A 21,747-nucleotide genomic window follows, 5' to 3' on the forward strand; every position below is an offset into this window, starting at 1 on the left:
AATTCTCTATTAGGAAAAATTACCAATCCAGTATGACAAACAGACATGCAAGGTCCCATAGTTTTTATTTATATATATATTCTCTCTAGAGCTAACTGAGAATGTGCTCCATGAGAATGAGAGACAGTAAACCAAGAAAGACAAACGCCCAGGAGATGGCAAAGGAGTCACTAGGAGGACTCTGGAGGAAGACAGGAAAAGAACCACATGAAAAAATTAAAGATAAGAGTGGCTGGGCGTCACTCAGGGTCAGGAATAGTGCCTGTTCCCATCAATCAGCCTGGAAAATCTAATGATTCAAGGAGCACTGGGTAGAGTACACATAACAGTTTTGTCTCAATAGTGGGTAATAGTTGACCCTAGATGAAGCACTGCTCTGGTCCAGCCTAACAAATACTAAAAGCAATGTCCAAAAGGATCAGTCTTTTCCCATTAGCTTAACTGTGACCCCAAACAAAGCTCAATATTTATAAGAATACAAAAATATCTAGCACTCAAGAAAGTAAAATTCACAATGTCAGGAATCCAACCAAAGATTACCAGACATGTAGAAAAATTGGAAAGTACTCTCCACAATAGGAATATAAATGAATCAATCAAAATCACTCCAGAAATAAGACTGATGTTAGAATTAGCAGACAAGGACATTAGAACAGTTATTATAACTTATTCCATATGGTCCAAAAGTTAAGTAGAGACAGGAAAGATACAAAAAAAGACAAAAATTACAATGTGAGAGTTGAAATATACACTAGATAGAATTAATGGCAGATTAGATACTGCACAAGAAATGATTAGTGAATTTGAAGACATAGTAATAGAAACTACCCAAAATAAAACACAAGGAGAAAAGCAGGGAAAAAAGTAATAGCATCAGTGATAACTTCAAGAGATACGATACATGGGTAACTGGAGTCCTCAAAGGAGCAGAGAGGTGGGAGCAGAAAAAAATATTTGAAGAAGCAATGGCCAACATTTTCCAAATGTGATGCAAACTATAGACACGCAGACCTCAGAAGTTCAGTGAACCCCAAGCCCAAGGGATATAAAGAAAATTACACCAAGGCACATCATAATTCAATTGCTCAAAATCAAATACAAAAGGAAAACCAGAGACATAAGACACATTATACACAGAGGAATAAATTAAGAATTACCACAGATCTGTTATCAGAAACAATGCAAGCAAGAAGACAGTGGAGTAACCTAGAACTCTATACCTAATAAAAGTATCTTACCAAATGAAGGCCAAAGAAACCCCTCAAAGGTAAAACAAAGATTTCTTTCAGACATACAGAAGCTGAATTTCTCACCAAGATTCATACTACAAGAAGTAATGAAGAATCCTTTAGGAAGAAGGAAAATAATACCACATGGAAATATGTACAGATTTACACCAAAAAAATGAATAACATTAGAAATGGTAACTACCATTTGGGTAAATACCAACTAGGTAAATATAGGTTTTTTATAATTATATAAATCACTCTAAAAAATTATGACTATTTGAACAAAAATAATAACAATCTAGTGTGGGCTTATAACATATGTAAAAGTAAAATGAGTGACAACAATAGCATAAATATCTGGAGAAGAAAAATGAAAGTATACTATGTTAAGGTTCCTATACTATACCTGAAGTGGTATAACATCACTTGAAGGTATATAGTAATAAGTTAAACCTGTATACTATAAACCCTAAAGCAACCATTGAAAGAACAGAAAAAAAGAGTTATGGCTAATAAGTCAAAAAGGAGATCAAATGGAATAAAAACATTCAATTAACCCAAAAGAAGGGGAACAAATTACAGACAGAACAAATAGAAGACAGATGTAACTCTACCCATATGAATGATATCATTACATTTTAATGGATTAAATACCCTAATTTAAAGGCAAGGATTGTGAAGTAAAGTACTGCCTACATGAAATACCCACTGAATATAAAGATACAAGTAAGTTAAAAATAAGTATGAATAAAAGATACACCATGTAATCAAAAGAAAGAGTAAAATGGCTGTATTAATATCGATAAAATAGATTTCACAGAATATATTACCAAAGATAAAGAAAATAATTTCATAATGATGAAGTGGCCAATTTATTAGGAGAGCGTAGTAATATTACACAGTTGTGCACAACATAACAGAATTTCAAAATATGTCAACTGCTAGAACTACAAACAGAAATAGATCAATTCACAGTTATAACTACAGATTTCAATGCATCCGGCTGAAGAACTGATAGAAAAAGGAGGCATAAAATCAATAAGAATACAATCTGATAAACACTGTCAACTAACTTGACCAAGTTGACATTTATAGAACACTCCATCTAGTAAGAGCAGAATACACATTCTCAAGTACACAGGGAACATCTATCAAGATAGACCATGTTCTGGGCTGTAAAACTGAGTCTTGATACATTTCAAAGGATTCAAGTGATATGAATTATGTTCTTTGGCCCCAACAGAATGAAATTAGAAATCACTAATACAAATATTTGGAAACTACATTAGACACCTAGAGAACTAATGGGTTAAGGAAGAAATCAAAACAGAAACCAGAAAGTTTTTTGAACTGAATGAAAATGAAACACCATATAAAAATTGTTCTCAGAGGTTTTTCTGCCTCATTTAAGATATTTTACAATCTTGGCACTAGTTTCGTTTGTGCAAGGATTCAGCCCTAACAATTTATGACCTAGACCTGTCCCACTGTCTGTAGTAAAATTGGAGCACTGATTATGTAAGACTGGAGTTAAGGGCAGGAAAGAGGTTCTGAGTAATCCAGAGCTCTAAATGGGGAAATAAGGGAAACTGGACAATTCAAATCTAACATAACTACAATATTCACTCCAATATGCATAGAAAAAATACAAACTCTTGGAAGTCAAAAGCAGCACACAGAAATGAAAGTTTACAGATGTAAATAAAATTTGCTATAAGAAAATAATGTCGAGACAATAGTATCTGCTTCATATGATTGCTATGAGGAGCTAATGAAATAATGCATGTAAAGTACCTAAGATGGTCTCTGGCATGTAGTAGATGCTTATTGAACATTAGCCACTTTCACATTTATTAGTTTTCTTTTTTTTTTTCCTTGCGGTACGCAGGCCTCCCACTGCTGTGGCCTCTCCCATCGCGGAGCACAGGCTCCGGACGCCCAGGCTCAGCGGCCATGGCTCACGGGCCCAGCCGCTCCGCGGCACGTGGGATCTTCCCGGACCGGGGCACGAACCCGTGTCCCCTGCATCGGCAGGCGAACTCTCAACAACTGCGTCACCAGGGAAGCCCTATTAGTTTTCTTAAGTTTGATGCTATGAGTAATAACTTTCATATATTTATATTTTAATTAAAATAACATATGCTATAAAGAGTGTGCTACTGGGCTTCCCTGGTGGCGCAGTTGTTGAGAGTCCGCCTGCCGATGCAGGGGACACGGGTTCGTGCCCCGGTCCGGGAGGATTCCACGTGCCGCAGAGCGGCTGGGCCCGTGAGCCATGGCCGCTGAGCCTGGGCGTCCGGAGCCTGTGCTCCGCAACGGGAGAGGCTAAGACAGTGAGAGGCCCGCGTACCGCAAAAAAAAAAAAAAAAAAAAGAGTGTGCTACTATTAATATCTTCCTATGTAAAAGAAAATATTCCCTATACATAGTAAGTATAAGGTTCGTCACTAAACCCTTTTCAATTATAGAAGGAAACATCTTTCCCATTTTCATTGGTCACCTCCATAAAATTATCCTCCAGAGACAAAGGCCAGACAAAGAAAAAGTTAAACTCTGAATCAGGCCACTGGGAAGGATTTGTTTCATCACATGCCATCAGGCACAATATGCATTCTGAACCCCAGGAATTACCTCTTTCGGTCGTGCTGGCCAGAATCCAAGGGCTCACTGCAGACCAGCCAACTTCATTCATGCAGGACACACCAATGCTATAATTCGCCAGAGCCTGCAGCTGTTCGATTTGATACAGATGTGGTGAAGCAGAGGTGTTAAAAATCATGACTGAGCCATGACTCAGTGGCTCAACTTCCTCGACCTAAATGAAGAGTAAAATTGTGGACCAGGCGTTAGTAAGGGGGTAGGAATGTCAGACTTGGGGCATTCATGCATTCAGTGTACGTGGCCCTTCCTCTCCACTGAGGGGAAGTACCTGCTTCCTTTCGGGGCACACCTTAAATTTCCCACCAGGATCACTGTGTATTACTCATGCTACTCACTTGTGCAACAATTGAGGACCCGATGGAAAACGCCTAAAGTAAGTGTTCTCACTCCGGCAGGTAACAGAGCAAATAATCGTCATCATAACATTATAATTATTCTACATTATAATATAACTTATAATAAAAGTAGCTTTTCCTCAGAATCACTTCGCTTCTTGATCATTTTTTTCAGCTGTTTCACAGAATATGCAGTAAAGACAAGGGACATCGTATGTGGGGCAAAACCTGAAATATTTACTGTCTGACCCTTTAGAGAAAATATTTCCCAAATCCTACTTTAGAAGACGAGATACTTAATTTTTTTTTTTAAATCTGTATTTCTTTTCATTATGTCTCCTGAGGAATTCTGCTCTTGCCTTGAGGCTAATTTTAGCATGTCCTTTATTCTTACCTCCCAGTTCCCACTCCCATATAGATTCAACTCCAAAAGCAAACACAGAGAGTGTAGATTTTATGGCATTTTTTGGTGGGGAGATATAGGAAAGGGTCATTTGCACCTCACCCAACAAGCTTTTCTCCAAATCTTTTAAAAACCCATCAGCTCTTTCCCCTGAGTCCTTGTACCTCAACTTTCTCTCCATAAACTCCACCAGTCTCTCCACATCCCTCTCCAGATGTCTTCTGTATGCACAGGCAAGAGAGAGGGATTCCCAGCAAAATTCAGTCCTAGGCTATACTTCCAGCTTTTCCCTTAAGGAAACCTCTTATCTGGGAACGGGGATCACGCAGAGTTTTCTCTCACTGTATGTTTTTCACAACTTCTAAAATACGTTGTACATATAACATCAGAAAGACAAAAATAGTATTGGACAAAACAGAAGCCACCAAAAACAATTTGGGGAAAAAAATCTTAAACCCACAAAATAAATTTCTGATAATAATGGGCTTGCAATTATGGGGTGTGGAAACACAATGCTGTTATTTCAGGATATGTATGTTTGCAATTTAGGTCAAGGGGCCACACAGATCAACATTTTGGAATTCCAAATCCCCTAGTGGATACCATGAGGGTGGCCCTGGGACCGAGTCTCACCTCTGACTCAGACCCGCAGACTCTGCGGGGTGACAAGAGGGTACGAGTTGGCCTGAGGAGCCACCGGAGGAGAAACCAGGAGCTGTGTGCTTATCTCGGTGGTGGCTGTAGGCAGAAATCACTCTTTGTTTCTTCACTTGAGAGTCTGCACCTACTTCCTGGTGACCAAGCGCTGGAACTAAGGTGGAGGAAACCTTGGCTCCCCACCCCTGCCCCATTTCCGGAACAACGCGCTGGACCATTTCCAGGCACAGGGACACTCTTGGAGGGCATGTTCCTAGAAGAAGACGGGTTTCTCTAACAGTGCTCAGTGGGTTCTGGGGGAAAGGAGGGCATGAAACGGCAAGACATACGTGGGAGAGTTAAAAATAGAAACGGAGTCCATAGCCCAAAAATGGGTGAAGAAAGGAACTGATGCCAAGACCAAGGGAAGTGAGAGGGTGTGTCCTGCTAGTGGGTGGATGTGAATCTTATCCAAAACATTCATTTGTTACCAAGTCAGAGTTTAAAATTGTAACAAACTTGGAATCTGCTACAAAATGATACTTGGTCCCTTCAGAAACGGGAATACATTGTTAATCAACAGAATGTGAAAGTATATAACTTGTGGAGCTGGTTTTGATCAACCTCACTAGGACTGCCAGAGAAAATAAAGGACGCCCGTTTATATTTAAAGTTCAGATAGACCACCAATAATTATGGGTATAGGTATGACACAAAATCAGCAGTGTAATTAACTTGTAAAGTAACTGGATTCTTATTTGCTAAATCCGGTCACCCTAGGAGAGATGGAAAGGAGAATGCGTGAAGGAAGCCTGAGCTAGCTGGTGGGGGCAAAGACAGGAAAACCACGTCCTGCACAACAGGATCCAAGGTGGGCAAGAGGGGCTGCAATTTGGCAGTCTCAGGATGATCTGTCACGCCCTGGCCACCCAAAGCCAAGGCAAAGGGAGTGCAAGTGAAGCTTGTGTGATCATCCTCCACCTGGTGTTTTCAGACCAGGTTTTCACAACCCTACTCTACCTCCCCTCTACCTCATGTCTACCCTGAGACACACTCTTCTTCAAGTGGGGGCAGTACTCTTCCTCAGTCTCCCTGAAGGTAACACCCTCCTATGGGAAGGAGTCTCATGTCCTCTTGGACTCTTCAAACAGTTCAGTAACTGGAAACAATTTTTAAAAAGGCTGGTCCACACAGGGAATATAGCCAATATTTTATAATAACTATAAATGGAGCAAAATCTCTAAAAATTTTGAATCACTATGTTGTGCACCTAAAACTATACCTCATTTTTTCTTAAAAAAAGGGCTGGTCCATGCTTTATTTGTGTCCATATGTAGGTTCAGTTATGTCCATATACAGGGAAACAGGCCCTGGTTGTTCCCAAAACAACAGAGTCCTGAAATATATGAAGCAAAAAAACTGATAGAACTGAAGGGAGAAATACACAATTCAAAAATAATAGTTGAGGGCTTCCCTGGTGGCGCAGTGGTTGAGAGTCCGCCTGCCGATGCAGGGGACACGGGTTCGTGCCCCGGTCCGGGAAGATCCCACAGGCCGCAGAGCAGCTGGGCCTGTGAGCCATGGCCGCTGAGCCTGTGCATCCGGAGCCTGTGCTCCGCAACGGGAGAAGCCACAACAGTGAGAGGCCTGTGTACCGCAAAAAAAAAAAAAAAAAAAAAAATAGTTGAGACCTCAATTTCCTATTTTCAATAATAGATAAAACCATGAGGCAGAAGTTTAACAAGGAAACAGAATAAGTGAACAGGACTATAAACCACCTAGACCTAAGAGACATATAAACATTCCACCCAACCACAGCTGAATACACCTTCTCCTCAACTGCACATGGAACATTCTCCAGGATAGAACATATGCAAGGCCATACAACAAGACTTAATAAATTTAAAAGGATGAGGACTTCCAGGGTGGTCCAGTGGTTAAGACTCCACACTTCCACTGCAGGGGGCATGGGTTCAATCCCTGGTCAGGTAAGTTCTGCATGCTGCACAGCGTGGCCAAAAGAAAAAAAAAAAGATGGAAGTCATACTAAGTATATCCTCTAAACACAACCAACAAAGGAAGAAAACTTAAGAAATTCACACTAAGTGAAAATTAAATGACACACTCCTAAATAACCAATAGAACAAAGAAGAAATCACAAGAAAAATGATCAAAAACTTGATTATGAATGGAAAACCCCCCAAGTACCAAATCTTATGGTATACAGCCAATGCAGTGCTTACAGGGAAATGTATAGTATAATTGCCTATATTAAAAAAGAAGAAATTTCAAATCAGTTACCTAAACTTTCACTATAAGAAACAAACAGGGGGAAAAAATTAAGCTAATTAAGCTAAAAAAAAGTAAACAGAAGAAAGGAAATAAAGATTAGGGCAGAAATGAATGAAACAGAATTTTAAAAAATAGAAAAAATTAATGAAACCAAAAGTTGGTTCTTCAAAAAAATCAATAAAACTGACCAACCTTTAGTCAGACTGACCAAGAAAAATAAGAGACAACTCAAATTATTAAAATCAGGAATGAAAGAGGGGACATTACTTCTAACCTCAAAGAAAAAAGAAAGCTTCTAATGGAACATTATGAACAACTGTATACCAACAAATCAGATAACCTAAAAGAAATGCACACATTCCTAGAAACACACAAATTACCAAAACTGACTCGCGAAGAAATAGAAAAGCTGAATAGATCTATAACAAGTAAAAAGATTAGCTGGTATTACTCAAAAAACTTTCCACAAACAAAGGCCTAGGAACAGATGGCTTTGCTGGTGATTTCTACTAAATATTGAAGACAATTTCACATCAACGTTTCTCAAATTCTTCCAAGAAACAGAAGTGGGAACACTTCCCAACTCTTTCTATAAGGCCAGTATCACCCTGATATCAAAACCAGAAAAAGCTAACACAAGAAAACTACAGGCCAATATCTCTTATGAATACAGTCCCAATTACATAATGGTGATGACTGCAGAACTCTGACTATACTAAAAACCACTGAATTGTACACTTTAAATGGGTGAATATTATGGTATGTAAAATATATTTCAAAAAAGCTGTTCAAAAAAAAGGATATCCCTGGTGAGACTTTGTAGACGCAAGGAGAATTCCTAACACTTACCAGTACTTGGGAGGTTTGCAAATAATGTTGGACAAGATTAAGCAAGGCTGTGGGTAGCAGGGTGAGTGTGGAGGCTATTTTGGGGATGATATGTTTTTACTCTTCTGAGAAGGAACAGCTGTTACACAAGGGTGGGAGGCAATAAGAGCAGAGAAACGAGTTCCACTTGGTATTAAAAACATCTAGTTGTCAACACATAAAATTCTATGAAAGTCACTTCTCTCAGCTGAGTTGGCATGACTGGCCCATGTCAGGTTAATATGTTTTTACCTAATAAGACCAGACATTTATAAAACTAAGAATCATCCCTGATCTTACTGTATGATCAAGTACAGGCAGAATGCATTCATGTTTTCAGCGGATAATCCACGTGTGTTCAACTACCTGCTCCTATCTGCAACGTCTTCCTGAGACACGGAGGAACAGGTGGTCCTGAGCATTGCTTTGGGCATCAGAGTTTCCTGGGCTTGAATTCCGGTTTTGCCACTCACAGGCTCTGTGTGCACTGTGGCCCTGCAGTGCTGGTGTGGGTTCCAAGTAAGATAATGTCTGCAAAGTCCCTGGGCCATTGTGGGCACTCAGTAAAAGGTAGTGTCACTGCTGCCCTCCCCTTTTATTTTTTTTGCGGTACGCGGGCCTCTCACTGCTGTAGTCTCTCCCACTGCGGAGCACAGGTTCCGGATGCGCAGGCTCAGCGGCCATGGCTCACGGGCCCAGCCGCTCCACGGCACGTGGGATCTTCCCGGACCGGGGCACGAACCCGTGTCCCCTGCATCGGTAGGCGGACTCCCAACCGCTGCGCCACCAGGGAAGCCCTACCCTTCCCTTTTTTATGACCTGAACACTCAGAGCAGAGCCTATCTCATGGCAAGGTGTCATTTTAGGATGGCTAGCCTATATTTCTTACAGCTCTATTTTATACCAGTTTTAGGTAGTGGTTAAAAGTGGGTGATGACTCTGTAAGGCCTGTAATCCCCAGGCTTCCCTGGCAGCCACCGGCTGAGATGCTACGTTCAGTCGTGAAGATGATCCACCTTGTGCTTGCCCTTCTGTCCTTCATGGCCACCAACCCAGGAGAAGCCAGGCTGCAGGGGACCTGGCTTCTTGGACTCCTGGTTACAAGCCAGATGAGGTTTTGTATCTTAAAAATGAATTCTCCCTGGTCTCATGACGTTCTATCTTGGAAACATGTTTCTCTTCCAGTTGGCCCTGGGCCACGCACAGGAAGAAGGCAGTATCATGGGGGCGTGGGGAGGGGCGGGGCCAGAACGTCATAAAATGGTGCATGCCCAGTGGATGCTGATCAGGGGGAAGGTCAAGGGATTCTGAACGGGCGTGTTGACATGATCTCAGCGCCTATCCTCCGGAGGAAGAAAAATCAGGCAGACCTACTGAGCACCAAACAGCTACTTCTTTTCATTACGGAAGTTCACCTGAATGCTGCAGTCACTGAATGGGGAGTATCCGTCAAAACCGGGGACCCAGGAGATCAGGATGCTGTGTGCGGTTCTGTTGCGGACCCTGACTTCAGTTGGCGGGGAGGGAATTGCTATGTAAAAAACAAAGACACACCATAGACACAATTATAAACCACAGGAGGCCACAGCTACCAAACAAATGCATTAATACCAAGCCTACTTCTGTTTCTTGAGACTGGGAATATTAAACACAAGTTTTAAAGGGGAGCCATCGTACGCCTAAGGGTAATGGTATTAGCCTACGGAGAAGTCTTGCAGTGATAGGATGGCTCGGCCAGGGCCAGAGACGTGGGATGTAGACTTGCTTTCCTGCCCCCTGATGAAGTGAGAACTTCTAGCTGGATGAGGATGGGGAGACATCCGTTTCCTGCTACTGTATGTGGGGGCGTCACTGGGTGCTGGTGCTCTCAATGAGGGTCAAAGGCCATGGCGCTGCCCTTGTGGAGCTAAAGGCTGCGTTGGGGAGACCCACATTAATTGAGGGTGAGTGACTTGTGCTGAGAAAAGAGGGGTACCATGGGAACAGGCCTGTGTGTGCATGCGTGCATGCATATGCGTGTGTGTGGTGGAGGAAGGAAGCTTTCCAGGCCGAGGAAAAGAGGGAGAGTCAGCTCAAGCAAAAGACCCAAGTGCATCTGCTTGCGGGGAGGGGAGGGCATACTGTAATGAACGTGCAATGACCTCAGCCACAGGTGGGACATGGATAGATATTTACATTAGAATCCAACAAGGATCTGAAGTTGAGGGTTTTAGTTTCTTGTGCTATATTTAACTCTTTTTTAAAAAAGAAATCTATATTAAAATCTGTGAATCAGTATTATTTTTATTTATTTATTTTGGCCGTGCCGCACGGGATCTTCGTTCCCGGACCAGGGATGGAACCCTCACCCTCAGCAGTGAAAGCGCGAAGTTCTAACCGCTGGACCACCAGAAAATTCCCATACATTTAACTCTTAACTAACAGTAATAACCGCACTTATAATCCAAAATGATGACTAATATTTTTGAGTGCTTACTCTGTGCCAGGAACCTATGGACTTCATTAAACATGACTAATCTGATAGGAAGAACCCTATCAGAGAAGCAGTCTTACGATCCCCACTGACGGATGAGGAAACTGAGGACCAGAGAAGTTAAAAACTTGCCAAAGCTCACAGAGCCCATAAGCAGCAGAATGGGGACTTGAACTCGAGTCTGCCTGACTCCAGCACTAGTGTCCCTCAACAGGACACTGGAAGCTGGTTGCAGGGGCAGCAAGCAGACCAGCGTGAGTACCAGCAGGGGCTGGGGAGTGTGGCCACCACTTAGCCAGCTGCATGGCCCACGGCACAGTTCAATGCCCTCTCTAAACTCAGCTCCCGCTTCTATTAAGGGCGGGGAGTGACCACACTGCTCCACGGGCCGGGGTGAGGATGAAATGCGGTAACGCATGCACGAGGTCCGGGGGAGGTGCGCTGGTGGTAAAGGCGAGGACAGGATGCGCAGGGGATGAGAGGGAAGGAGGGTTGGGACCACGTTAAGCGCTCACTGGGTACGGTATTCAGGAGTTGCAGCTTTACCAGGAGACACACAGACTGATGAATGGGAAAGAGTCAGTGTTTCGTTTGACTCACTTCCCTCAATAGAGTATCTGCCTTTCCAGATCAAAGTTTGGCCACGTATACCTCAGTTGATAACAGATGAGCAGGGAGTTTGGGTTGCTTTGATATACATGCTTAAATCAATGAAAGCCCAAAACATAAGGCTTGGAAATAGGCTTTATTAAAATAAAGTCCTAGTTGAGATTCTGTCTGAAGCATAAAGTTCAGGAAGTGCTTCTCATTTTATGGATTTTTTAAACTTTAAGATGTTGATATTTTATGAAAATGTCTTTATAAATTTATGCCCACGCGTGAATTCCTGAAATTCTCAACATTTCTTTTGAAAATTGTAATAATGGAATTCATAATGAAGGAAGGAAGTTGTTCAGTTCCTCTCCTAGTAACTTTCAGTTTGCTCATTTTGTTTTCTTCCAATGAACTTTTCGAAAATGCCCTCTTGTAGCCTCTTCTAGTTGATTTGCTGAAACTAAACATCAGCACCTTTAAAAAGTATGTCTTTTGCTTCCCACTAGCTATCTACCTTACGTTTGGTAGTGTATATATGTCCATGCCTCTCTCTCGCTTTGTCACTGATTCACTTTGTTATAAAGCAGAAACTAACACACCATTGTGAAGCAATTATACTCCAATAAAGATGTAAAAAAAATAAATAAATAAAAGCAAAACTATTACATCAGTTTAAAAAAAAAGTATGTTTTTTGTAATTTTGAGTCTCCTGCCGTGCATTACCCACCATTTAACTCATTGTTAAACACATTCTGCTGTTTCCCCTCTATTATTTCCCCAAGGATAAGACCAAAAGGAATATGAACTCAATATTGCCTCTCAATATTTAAATTAAGAACAAATAACATAGAGAACAGACTGGTGGTCACCAAGGGGGAGGGGGTTGGGGGAGGGATGCAATGGGAGGCTGGGGTTAGCAGATGTAAGCTTTTACATATAGAACGGATAAACAAGGTCCTACTGTAGAGCACAGGGAACTATATTCAATATCCTATGATAAACCACAATGGAAAAGAATATTAAAAACAGAATATATATATATATATATGTATAAATGAATCACTGCTGTACAGCAGTAATTAACACAACATTGTGAATCAATTATGCTTCAATAAAAATAAAGTAATTAATTAAAAATAAATTAAGAACAAATACTAAAACATACCATTTCCCTGAATTTCTATGAGGAAGGTTAAGGGAGATGAGTTGAAAGGGATAAAAAGACAGTAGGTTTTCCTTTCCTTTCAAGTTTCAGGTTCAAATACCTTTGATCCCACAAAAGGAGGAGGAATCTGATGATTGGTTTGGATTGTCCAATCCAATGGCAGATAATTGGATTGGAATGTCTCCACCAGCTTGGGGGAGGTTTCAAACATGTGCCTTTCATCCTGTTATATCCCAGCTCAGAGGAAGCAAGGGGGGTGGAGGAGGTTAGGAGAAAGAGGGACAGGAGCCCTGTGCCCCCAGAAGAAGAGTGACTCTGACATTCTCCTTCCTCAGGACAGCTGCTGGTGGAGACTTGCTTCAGCCCCAGATGCCCAGGGAAGGACAGAGCCCATCCTCAGGGCATCCCCAGATCAGTGCCCCAAGCTGCGCCCACCCTGGGGGCTCTTCAAGGAGTAATGGGGACTAGTTCAGGGTAGAAAAGCAAAAAGTGGAAATAGAAGCTAAGATGATCCAGGGTCAGCATTTCAGACAATTTTCTTCTCCATCTGAGCAGAACTAAACTAGCTAATGTTGATCAAAGACAAGTGTCAGGCCCTGTTATGAGTACTTTGACTTGCATTATCTCATTGAACCCTCAAGAGGAGGTAGGTTCTGTAATTATGCCCATTTTACACAGGGGAACACTGAAGGCAGAAAGGTTAAGTGACTTGTCCAAGGTCACAAAGGGAAGCCAGGACTCGATCCCAGGTGGCTGGCTGCAGAGCTCACACTGCACCCCCTAACCCCCGGAACATGCAGGGGGGACTCCACCCTGCCGCTTACCTTTGATGTTGATCTGCACGCCCTTGGACACGGTCAGCCCTTTGTCATTGTGGGCCTCACAACTGAAGATCGCGGTCTCAGTCAGACCTGGAGGGGAAGGAGAGCCGTGAGACCAGCTGCAGAGAGACAGGCTTCTGTTTATCAGAATCCTATGGGGTTTTCAGCATCCTTTTACTTCTTGGTTCACTGCTTCAAGCCATAAATGCAAAGTTAATTAAAAATACGTGTTGGTGTTTGAAAAACAAACCTAGGATTAAACCTTATGTACCAGGAGCAAGGCAACCATGGGCTTAAAAGGCAGCTGTGAGAGAGTGGCATGGACATATATACACTACCAAATGTAAAACTGATAGCTAGTGGGAAGCAGCCGCATAGCACAGGGAGATCAACACGGTGCTCTGTGACCACCTAGAGGGGTGGGATAGGGAGAGTGGGAGGGAGACGCAAGAGGGAAGAGATATGGGAACATATAGTATATGTATAGCTGATTCACTTTGTTATAAAGGAGAAACTAACACACCATTGTAAAGCAATTATACTCCAATAAAGATGTTAAAAATTTTTTTTTAAAAGAAGGCAGCTGTAATTCATTAAAAGCCTTTATTTTCCCCGATGATGAAACATTAGGTAACAAAGCATATCATTTAGTTTTAAAATTTCTGCAAGGAGGTATGGGAATCACTGGCCCCCAAATCAAGAAAAGTGGTTTCTGAGGCTCACCCAGACAATCTCCTGCTTAGAACCCTGTACACTCCACGACACAGTATGGACATGTCAGGGTACCAGAAACAGAAGGATAAAAGTTACAGTTTTAAAAATTTCAGGTGATCTGTTGTAATGAATCCTTTTTTAATAGTAAAAATCAATGTATTCATAAGGAATCATATAAACACAAGGCATCATTATTAATTATTTGAAGAAAAGACACTGGTGCTGAATGAAGAAAATTCTATTATTTCAGAGGTCTGAAGACATCTTGGAAATGAAAAAAATTAGTTGACGTTAATTTTAAGGAGAAAGTAAGAGGTAATCCAGATCTTGGTTTCTTATAATACTATTCTCCAGTGAAAGGAACCAGAGCTCCTCGGAGAAATGGCTGATTGTTAGGTTGAAGCAGAAAACATATATGATGAGCCTGAAGCAAAATATAACACAAACAGCATACACCACACACACACACACACACACACACACACCACACACACACACGGGGGTACGGCAAAGAGACACAGGATCCAGCTGAAAGAACTCCCAATGGCCAAAGCTGGGACAATTTGAGCAAGAAAATAAAGTAGCATTAAATTGTAACCCAAAGTATAAAACAAATATCCATGAGTCTATATTGATATAAACAAATGATTAAATGAAAGGGGGAGAAGAGACAAACCCCCCATGCAGAGGAATTCCAAATGATTTTTATACAGATGTTCTGCCCCCAAAGAGGAGCATCACTCCTGACTCCTTAAGCACGGGCTGCACAAAGTGATTTCCTTCCAAAGAGGACAGTATGGAAAGGGGAATGAAAGGAAAACTTTTGAGTGAGAAACTGACAAACATCTAGCTCAGCCAGATGGTCAAGGTCAAGACCAACAATGGTAAGTCGTGTTGACAGAATGTACCCTTGATATGATGTGATGAGAATGGCACTTCTCCTCCTCTATGGTCTTCCTCCTCCAAAACATATAACCCAAATCTAATCATAAGAAAAATGACCAAAAACATCAGACAGGTCCAAACTGTGGGACATTCTACAAAAAACCTGACCAGTACTCCTCAAAACTGTCCAGGTCATTAAAAACAAGGGAAGTTTGAGAAATTGTCACAACCAAGAGGCGCCTTAGGCAGACATAACAACTAAATCCTGGAACAGTAGAAGGACATTAGGTAAAAACTAAGGAAATCTGAATAAACTATTGACTTTAGTTAGTAATGATGTATCAGGAATTTCCAGAGATAACAGAATAATCAGCTATGTGCTAGTTTCAGGCTTACATTTACTGAAGGGACATTTCAGTGAGATAAAGAGGTTTGCTTTGGGACTTTCCTAGTGGTCCAGTGGTTAAGACTCTGTGCTTCTAAAGCAGAGGGCATGGGTTCGATCCCTGGTTGGGGAACTAAGATCCCACATGTTGTTTGGTGTGGCCAAAACATTTTAAAAAATTTTTTAAAAAGAGGCATGCTTGGAAGGGCTGCTCAGAAGGATATCCTGGGGTCCACTACCTCCCAAAGTCTCAAAAATACCTGTGAAAATCTCTCTGGAGAAGCTGAATCTACAAACCTGTTAGGGAACGTTTCATTCCTGATTCATTATTTCACTTCAGGCAAGTGAAGTGAAATAATTTTTTTTGTTTGTTTCTATTTTTTTTGTTTGTTTCTATCTACTTGTGTAGGATATTTTCTACTTGTGTAGGATATTTTCCATCGGATGATTTTAAAATCCAAAGCTCGTCACTAATGAAGTCATTAAATATTTGAAACAAGCTGCCGAGGGAAACTCAGCCGGGCATCAGCCAGGAAAGACTGTCCACATTGGATGCCTGCACAGTGAATGCTGCACCGAGGCTGGGCCACATGGCCTGGGAGAAGTTCTAGGAAGAAATGCAAATCTGATCCCTTTCAAGTCAGTGCCTCTCCTGAGGGATTAGCTGTGCACAAAAAAATCAGTGTTGGTGGGTGTTTGTTCTTTTCCATCCAGACGGAAGCCTGTCCCAGCATCTGAGCTCTTTTGACTAGACTCTCTGTCCTACAATTCTGTCATGACCTTTGACTTCTCCTAAATAATTTTAGACCAGAATATGATAGCTACTTCAGGTATTTTAATTTTCCAAGATGAGTATTTCCCTCAGACTGGAGGAAAATCCTAAATCAGATTGCTTAATTAGATTCTCTAAATCCAAGTGCTAAGGAACTAAAATTCCAGGTAGGAGCCAGCTCTTTCACATTGGCTCACCTCCTCTCGAATGAGAGATGAAACTAATAGATTGTGTGATGGTTTAGAAAATATTTATTTCCCTGAAGAGGAATATTTATTTCAAACCCATTAGCCACATCTATAAAAGAACATCTGTAAATACACTGCCTCAAGGAGTCTTTGTATCTTCTGCTTGTATTCCTCCCAAAGAATTTTGAAAAATGTACGTAGCCTCTTACACATTTTGAGGTTTGCATCTTAAACTGTTCATCATTTAAACAGCTGCAAAAAATGGAATTTCATGGGCTTCCCTGGTGGCGCAGTGGTTGGGGGTCCGCCTGCCGATGCAGGGGACGCGGGTTCGTGCCCCGGTCTGGGGGGATCCCACGTGCCGCGGAGCGGCTGGGCCCGTGAGCCATGGCCGCTGGGCCTGTGCGTCCGGAGCCTGTGCTCCGCAGGGGGAGAGGCCACGGCAGTGAGAGGCCCATGTAACAAAAAAACAAAAAAACAAAACAAAAAAAAAAAAATGGAATTTCAGGTACCTTGAATATGCTGATAATTTAAAGTAAAACTCCTTTAGAGTCCCATGCGATGTACATATTATTGGGATGGAAGATACAGCATCACCTGCTGAAATAATTCTCCCCAGAAATCAGAAGTTTTCAATCGTGACTTTTCTACTTCCCCTGCAGAATTTTATCCTAATGGCATACATGTGTGTGTTTGAAAGTCGCTGATTAATCACCCTATGATACTTCTCCGTGATAAAATTACACTTACCTATTGAAATTGGAAAACAAATTTTCTTCTAGATTGATGATCTTTACAAGTATTATTTAGGGCACAACTGATCAAAACAATATGCATGTAATTTTTTTTTTTTTTTTTTTTCTTTTTGCGGTATGCGGGCCTCTCACTGTCGTGGCCTCTCCCGTTGCGGAGCACAGGCTCCGGACGCGCAGGCCCAGTGGCCATGGCTCACGGGCCCAGCCGCTCCGCGGCATATGGGATCCTCCCAGACCGGGGCACGAACCCGTATCCCCTGCATCCGCAGGCGGACTCTCAACCACTGCGCCACCAGGGAGGCCCTGCATGTAATTTTTAAACATACAAATCAAAATTTTATTGGAAGCACAACTCCTTTGCTGGACAAAATTTGGAATTTTCTATGTGGTAGTCTGGAATTTTGTTTACCTTGAGCCAATGCACTACAGCAGCGGTTCTCAGAGTGTGGTCTGGAGGTTCCTGGGCATCCCAGAGACACTGTGGGGGGCCTCAAGTTGAAAACTATTTTTGTGAGAATAGCAATAATATGTTATTTGCCCTTTTCACTCTCATGCTCTCAGGAATGTATGATGGAATTTTCCATAAGGTGTATGATGTGTGATGATGTCATAGCTCTATGACTAATGGAACGTGCTTGTGTATTATTGTGTTTTAATTTCTAATTCAGTAAATGGCAATAGATGTATCTCACATAAACAAAAACTTGTAGGTTTTCAATCACTTTTTTTTTTTAATGTTGAGCCTTCTTTTAATTTATTTATCTTTATTTTTGGCTGTGTTGGGTCTTCGTTTCTGTGCGAGGGCTTTCTCTAGTTGTGGCAAGCGGGGGCCACTCTTCATCGCGGTGCACGGGCCTCTCACTGTCGCGGCCTCTCTTGTTGCGGAGCACAGGCTCCAGATGCGCAGGCTCAGTAGTTGTGGCTCACGGGCCTAGTTGCTCCGCGGCATGTGGGATCCTCCCAGACCAGGGCTCGAACCCATGTCCCCTGCATTAGCAGGCAGATTCTCAAACACTGCGCCACCAGGGAAGCCCTCAATCACTTTTAAGACAGTAAAGAGGAGACCAAAGCATTGGAGAACTGATGCCCTGTTGTGACTCCAGGTAAGGCAGAGGGAGGTCATTTTTCTTTTGTAAAGTGAGAAAGAGATGACAGGGAAGTAGAAGGTGAAAAAGAAAAACTGGCATAGAGTCGGGACTTTGGGCATTTTGTCAGGCACTGACTTTCGGAAAGAGGACACGTACTGGATGAGGATCCACTGATCCCTCTAAGCCACCACCTGGGGCCCCGCTGCCAGTCACTATTTCCCAGGCAGGCCTGTGACACTTGGCTTTTCACCTTACCTTCTAGGTCATCAGCTCCCAAATGAGATGCCCGTTTTGCCAGGCTACATGAACTTGCAAAACTTGGCTTATATTTAGGGCTTCCTTGGTGGCGCAGTGGTTGAGAGTCCGCCTGCCGATGCAGGGGACACGGGTTCGTGCCTCGGTCCGGGAGAATCCCACATGCCATGGAGCGGCTGGGCCCGTGAGCCATGGCCGCTGGGCCTGTGCGTCCGGAGCCTGTGCTCCGCAAAAAACTTGGCTTATATTTAGAAAAATCAGCTTTGGCTCCGTCAGAAGACACTCAATCAAAACGTAAGTTGCTTTGGCTATGCACCTTATATTTTGTACGTATTTGAGCAGACATCTGCAGGCTAAAACCAGTCATTTTATTTCAATCGCTCTTGTCCAAACTCTTGGGAAACACCTGAGTACAAACTACAAGTGACATTCCCAACTGGTTGTGAGGGGCAAGAGCAGCCCTGCTGGAAAACAAGAGGCTGGATTTATTTCCTTGAGATCCACCATCCAGTTATAGATCCCAAAGATGAGTTAAGCCCACAGTTCTTCGGTCCTGCAAGGTTGATCAATACTGAGAGTGAAACCGCTCCTTGGGGAACATGATTTTAGGTCAAGCGGGAAGTCATTTTTCCTCTTCGTGTTTCTCTTCAGAGGACACACAAAGTCAGGAAGACAATCTGCAGCTAATTCCCTGGTACAGGGCACCCACTCCGATTCAGAACTGCCCACAAGTAGCCAAACCATCTAGGAGAGCAGATCTGGCTGGGGGCTGAGGTGGTGAATGTCCACAGGCCAAAAGGATGCCAGCAGAGAGAAGTGGAAACTGCTTCCAACCCAGGTTAACTTTCTCCAGAACTGGATGGGCCAAAACTTAAGGCCAAATATAGGCTTCTTGGCTTAATGTATTCAGTGACATTTCTTTTTTTGCTTAATGGCACAAGCTTCCCAACTGGAGACTCATTTATAAGCCTGGGTTGAACACAGCAACCCAGATGTACTAGGAAAGACAGCTACCCCCCTCACTTTTCTGTTCTCCCTCCCTCTGGGTGAACAATATTCCACCAGACTGGAACAGACCTTGAAGTTTTAGAGCCCAAACACTTGTGGCTTTCCAGGGAGAAATTCATCCACACCCGCCTCCGTCTCCACCCTACCACCAACTCTCCTGAGCGCCCCCAGCACCAGCATCTCCACATCTCCTGTTACTGGGTCCTCTTCTCGTGGACATCCCTCTTACTCCATTATATCCCACCTAAGTCCGTTATGATGGTTCATGCCCCTCTTGCTTGGTCCTCTGCTGGTTTAAAAAAAAGATAGCCCCTGACACAAGGTCTCAAAGACATTTTAGGGTTCATTCAGCCACAGGATGTTCCCTTGAGGAAAGGATAGTCAGAATCGCTGAGGAATCAGCTTCTAAGAGCACAGTTAGGGCAGTTCTTTCAGTTCCAGGTTAAGGAATCCTGTCCCTTTAATTTTTTTCCCTAGTGTTCATCTTTCTACCCAAAGAGGCAGGAAGTAGAAGAATACACTGCATAAATGAAGGAGTTACACTTATTAACTTGGAATTCACTATCTGCCCTGAATTCACTCATTCAACATTTACAGAGCACCTACTACGTGCCAGATGCTTCCCCAGGCACTTGGGATCTATCCATGAATAAAACAAAGATCCTTACCCTTATAGAGCTCATATTCTCATGGAGAAAAGTGGGTGAGAAATAATAGACTTAATAAATAAGTAAGCTGCATGTTCTATTAGAAGGTGATTAGTACTATGGAAAAATAGGGATCAGGGGGTCAGGGTGGGTAGAGAGAAGTGGTTGTGATTTTAAATATGCAGGTCAGAGGGAGCTCCTTGAGAAATGGCCTCTGATGAAAGACTCGGGGTGAGGGAATGGGCCAAGTTTATTCTGGAGGGTGAGGGAAGGTTCAAAGCAGAGGGAACATGTGGGTCAGGCCTTTGTCCTCCAAGTGAGGTGGGGAACCTGGGGCTTTGAGCAGAAGGCTGATATGGTCTAGTCTGTGTTTTATGAGGATCGTTCCAGCTGCCACGCAAAGACTAGCCCTTTGGCCATGAGGTCCCTTAATTGCTCCAAATTTTTTCCTGATCTGCAAAATGGGAATTAAAAAATGCCTAACTATATCACAGGTTGCAATGAGGCTCAAAGTAAATCTTTACCAAAAGCACTGTGAGAATTACGAACTGATTTATATAAAGTCTAATTATTATTGTTACTGTTGTTATTACAATGAACATTACGAATTATAGCCAATTAACTAAAACCAAAACTAGCTTAGCTGTTTTCTAAATATGGATTTAAATATAAAATGAGTATTTTTTAAAAAGTAAAAACCAGAAAGATGAGCCGAAGTCCCCCACTCTTGGTAGAAAGGTAGCTCAAAATTGACAATGAGTTAGTAACTGTTGCATATGAAAATTTGTAACAGGTAACATTTCAGTCATTCCTGTAGGCTGCTTCTGTACCAAGGCCTTTCCATCCATTATTTCACTGAATCCTCATAAATGTTCTATGAAGTAGACAGTGTTATTACCCCTATATATATATATATTTTTTTGCAATACGCGGGCCTCTTACTGCTGTGGCCTCTCCCGTTGCGGAGCACAAGCTCCAGATGCGCAGGCTCAGCGGCCATGGCTCACGGGCCCAGCCGCTCCACGGCATGTGGGATCCTCCCGGACCGGGGCACGAATCCGCGTCCCCTGCATTGGCAGGCGGACTCTCAACCACTGCGTGACCAGGGAAGACCATTACCCCTATTTTATATGAAGAAGGTGAGTAAGTTGCCTAGGGACACACAGTGGTGAACTGGCATTAGTCCATATCAAAGCTCGGGATCTTAACCACTAACCTATAATGCATCCCACTACTGAACATCATGCAGCAAAAGCTTTCTGCAGTTCTGCTCTTTATTTTGGGACTTTATTTTGCCAACGACAAAGTACTTCCTTGGGGAAAAACAACTTTGCTTTGAAATAGTTTTCAATTCACAAGAAACTGCAGAAAGAGTAAAGAGCTCCTAGCACCCTTCACCCAGGTTCCCCTAAATGGTAACATCTTACATCATCATAGTAAAACCATCAAAACTAGGAAGGTGACTTTGGTATGATAAATACGTTTTTTTTTTTTTTTTTTTTTGGCCGCACCTCGCGGCCTGCGGGATCTTAGTTCCCCCACCAGGGATCGAACCCGCCCCCCCCTGTAGTGGAA

At 42.6% G+C, this 21,747-nt stretch overlaps 1 protein-coding gene across 1 annotated transcript in view; it reads right to left on the bottom strand.

Moving 5' to 3' along the window:
• MERTK (MER proto-oncogene, tyrosine kinase) overlaps positions 1–21,747 on the bottom strand; it is a 117,297-nt gene that overhangs the window by 51,682 nt on the left and 43,868 nt on the right. The window contains exons 5-7 of the mRNA XM_081254357.1: positions 13,479–13,565; positions 9,838–9,953; positions 3,860–4,043 (exon numbers count right to left, since the gene is read on the bottom strand). Coding sequence (XP_081110483.1) covers positions 3,860–4,043; positions 9,838–9,953; positions 13,479–13,565 — 387 coding nt within the window. The remainder of the gene's footprint in view (positions 1–3,859; positions 4,044–9,837; positions 9,954–13,478; positions 13,566–21,747) is intronic.

Source organism: Mesoplodon bidens (assembly GCF_964165515.1).
Source record: "Mesoplodon bidens genome assembly, chromosome: 14".
Lineage (NCBI taxonomy): Eukaryota > Metazoa > Chordata > Mammalia > Artiodactyla > Ziphiidae > Mesoplodon > Mesoplodon bidens.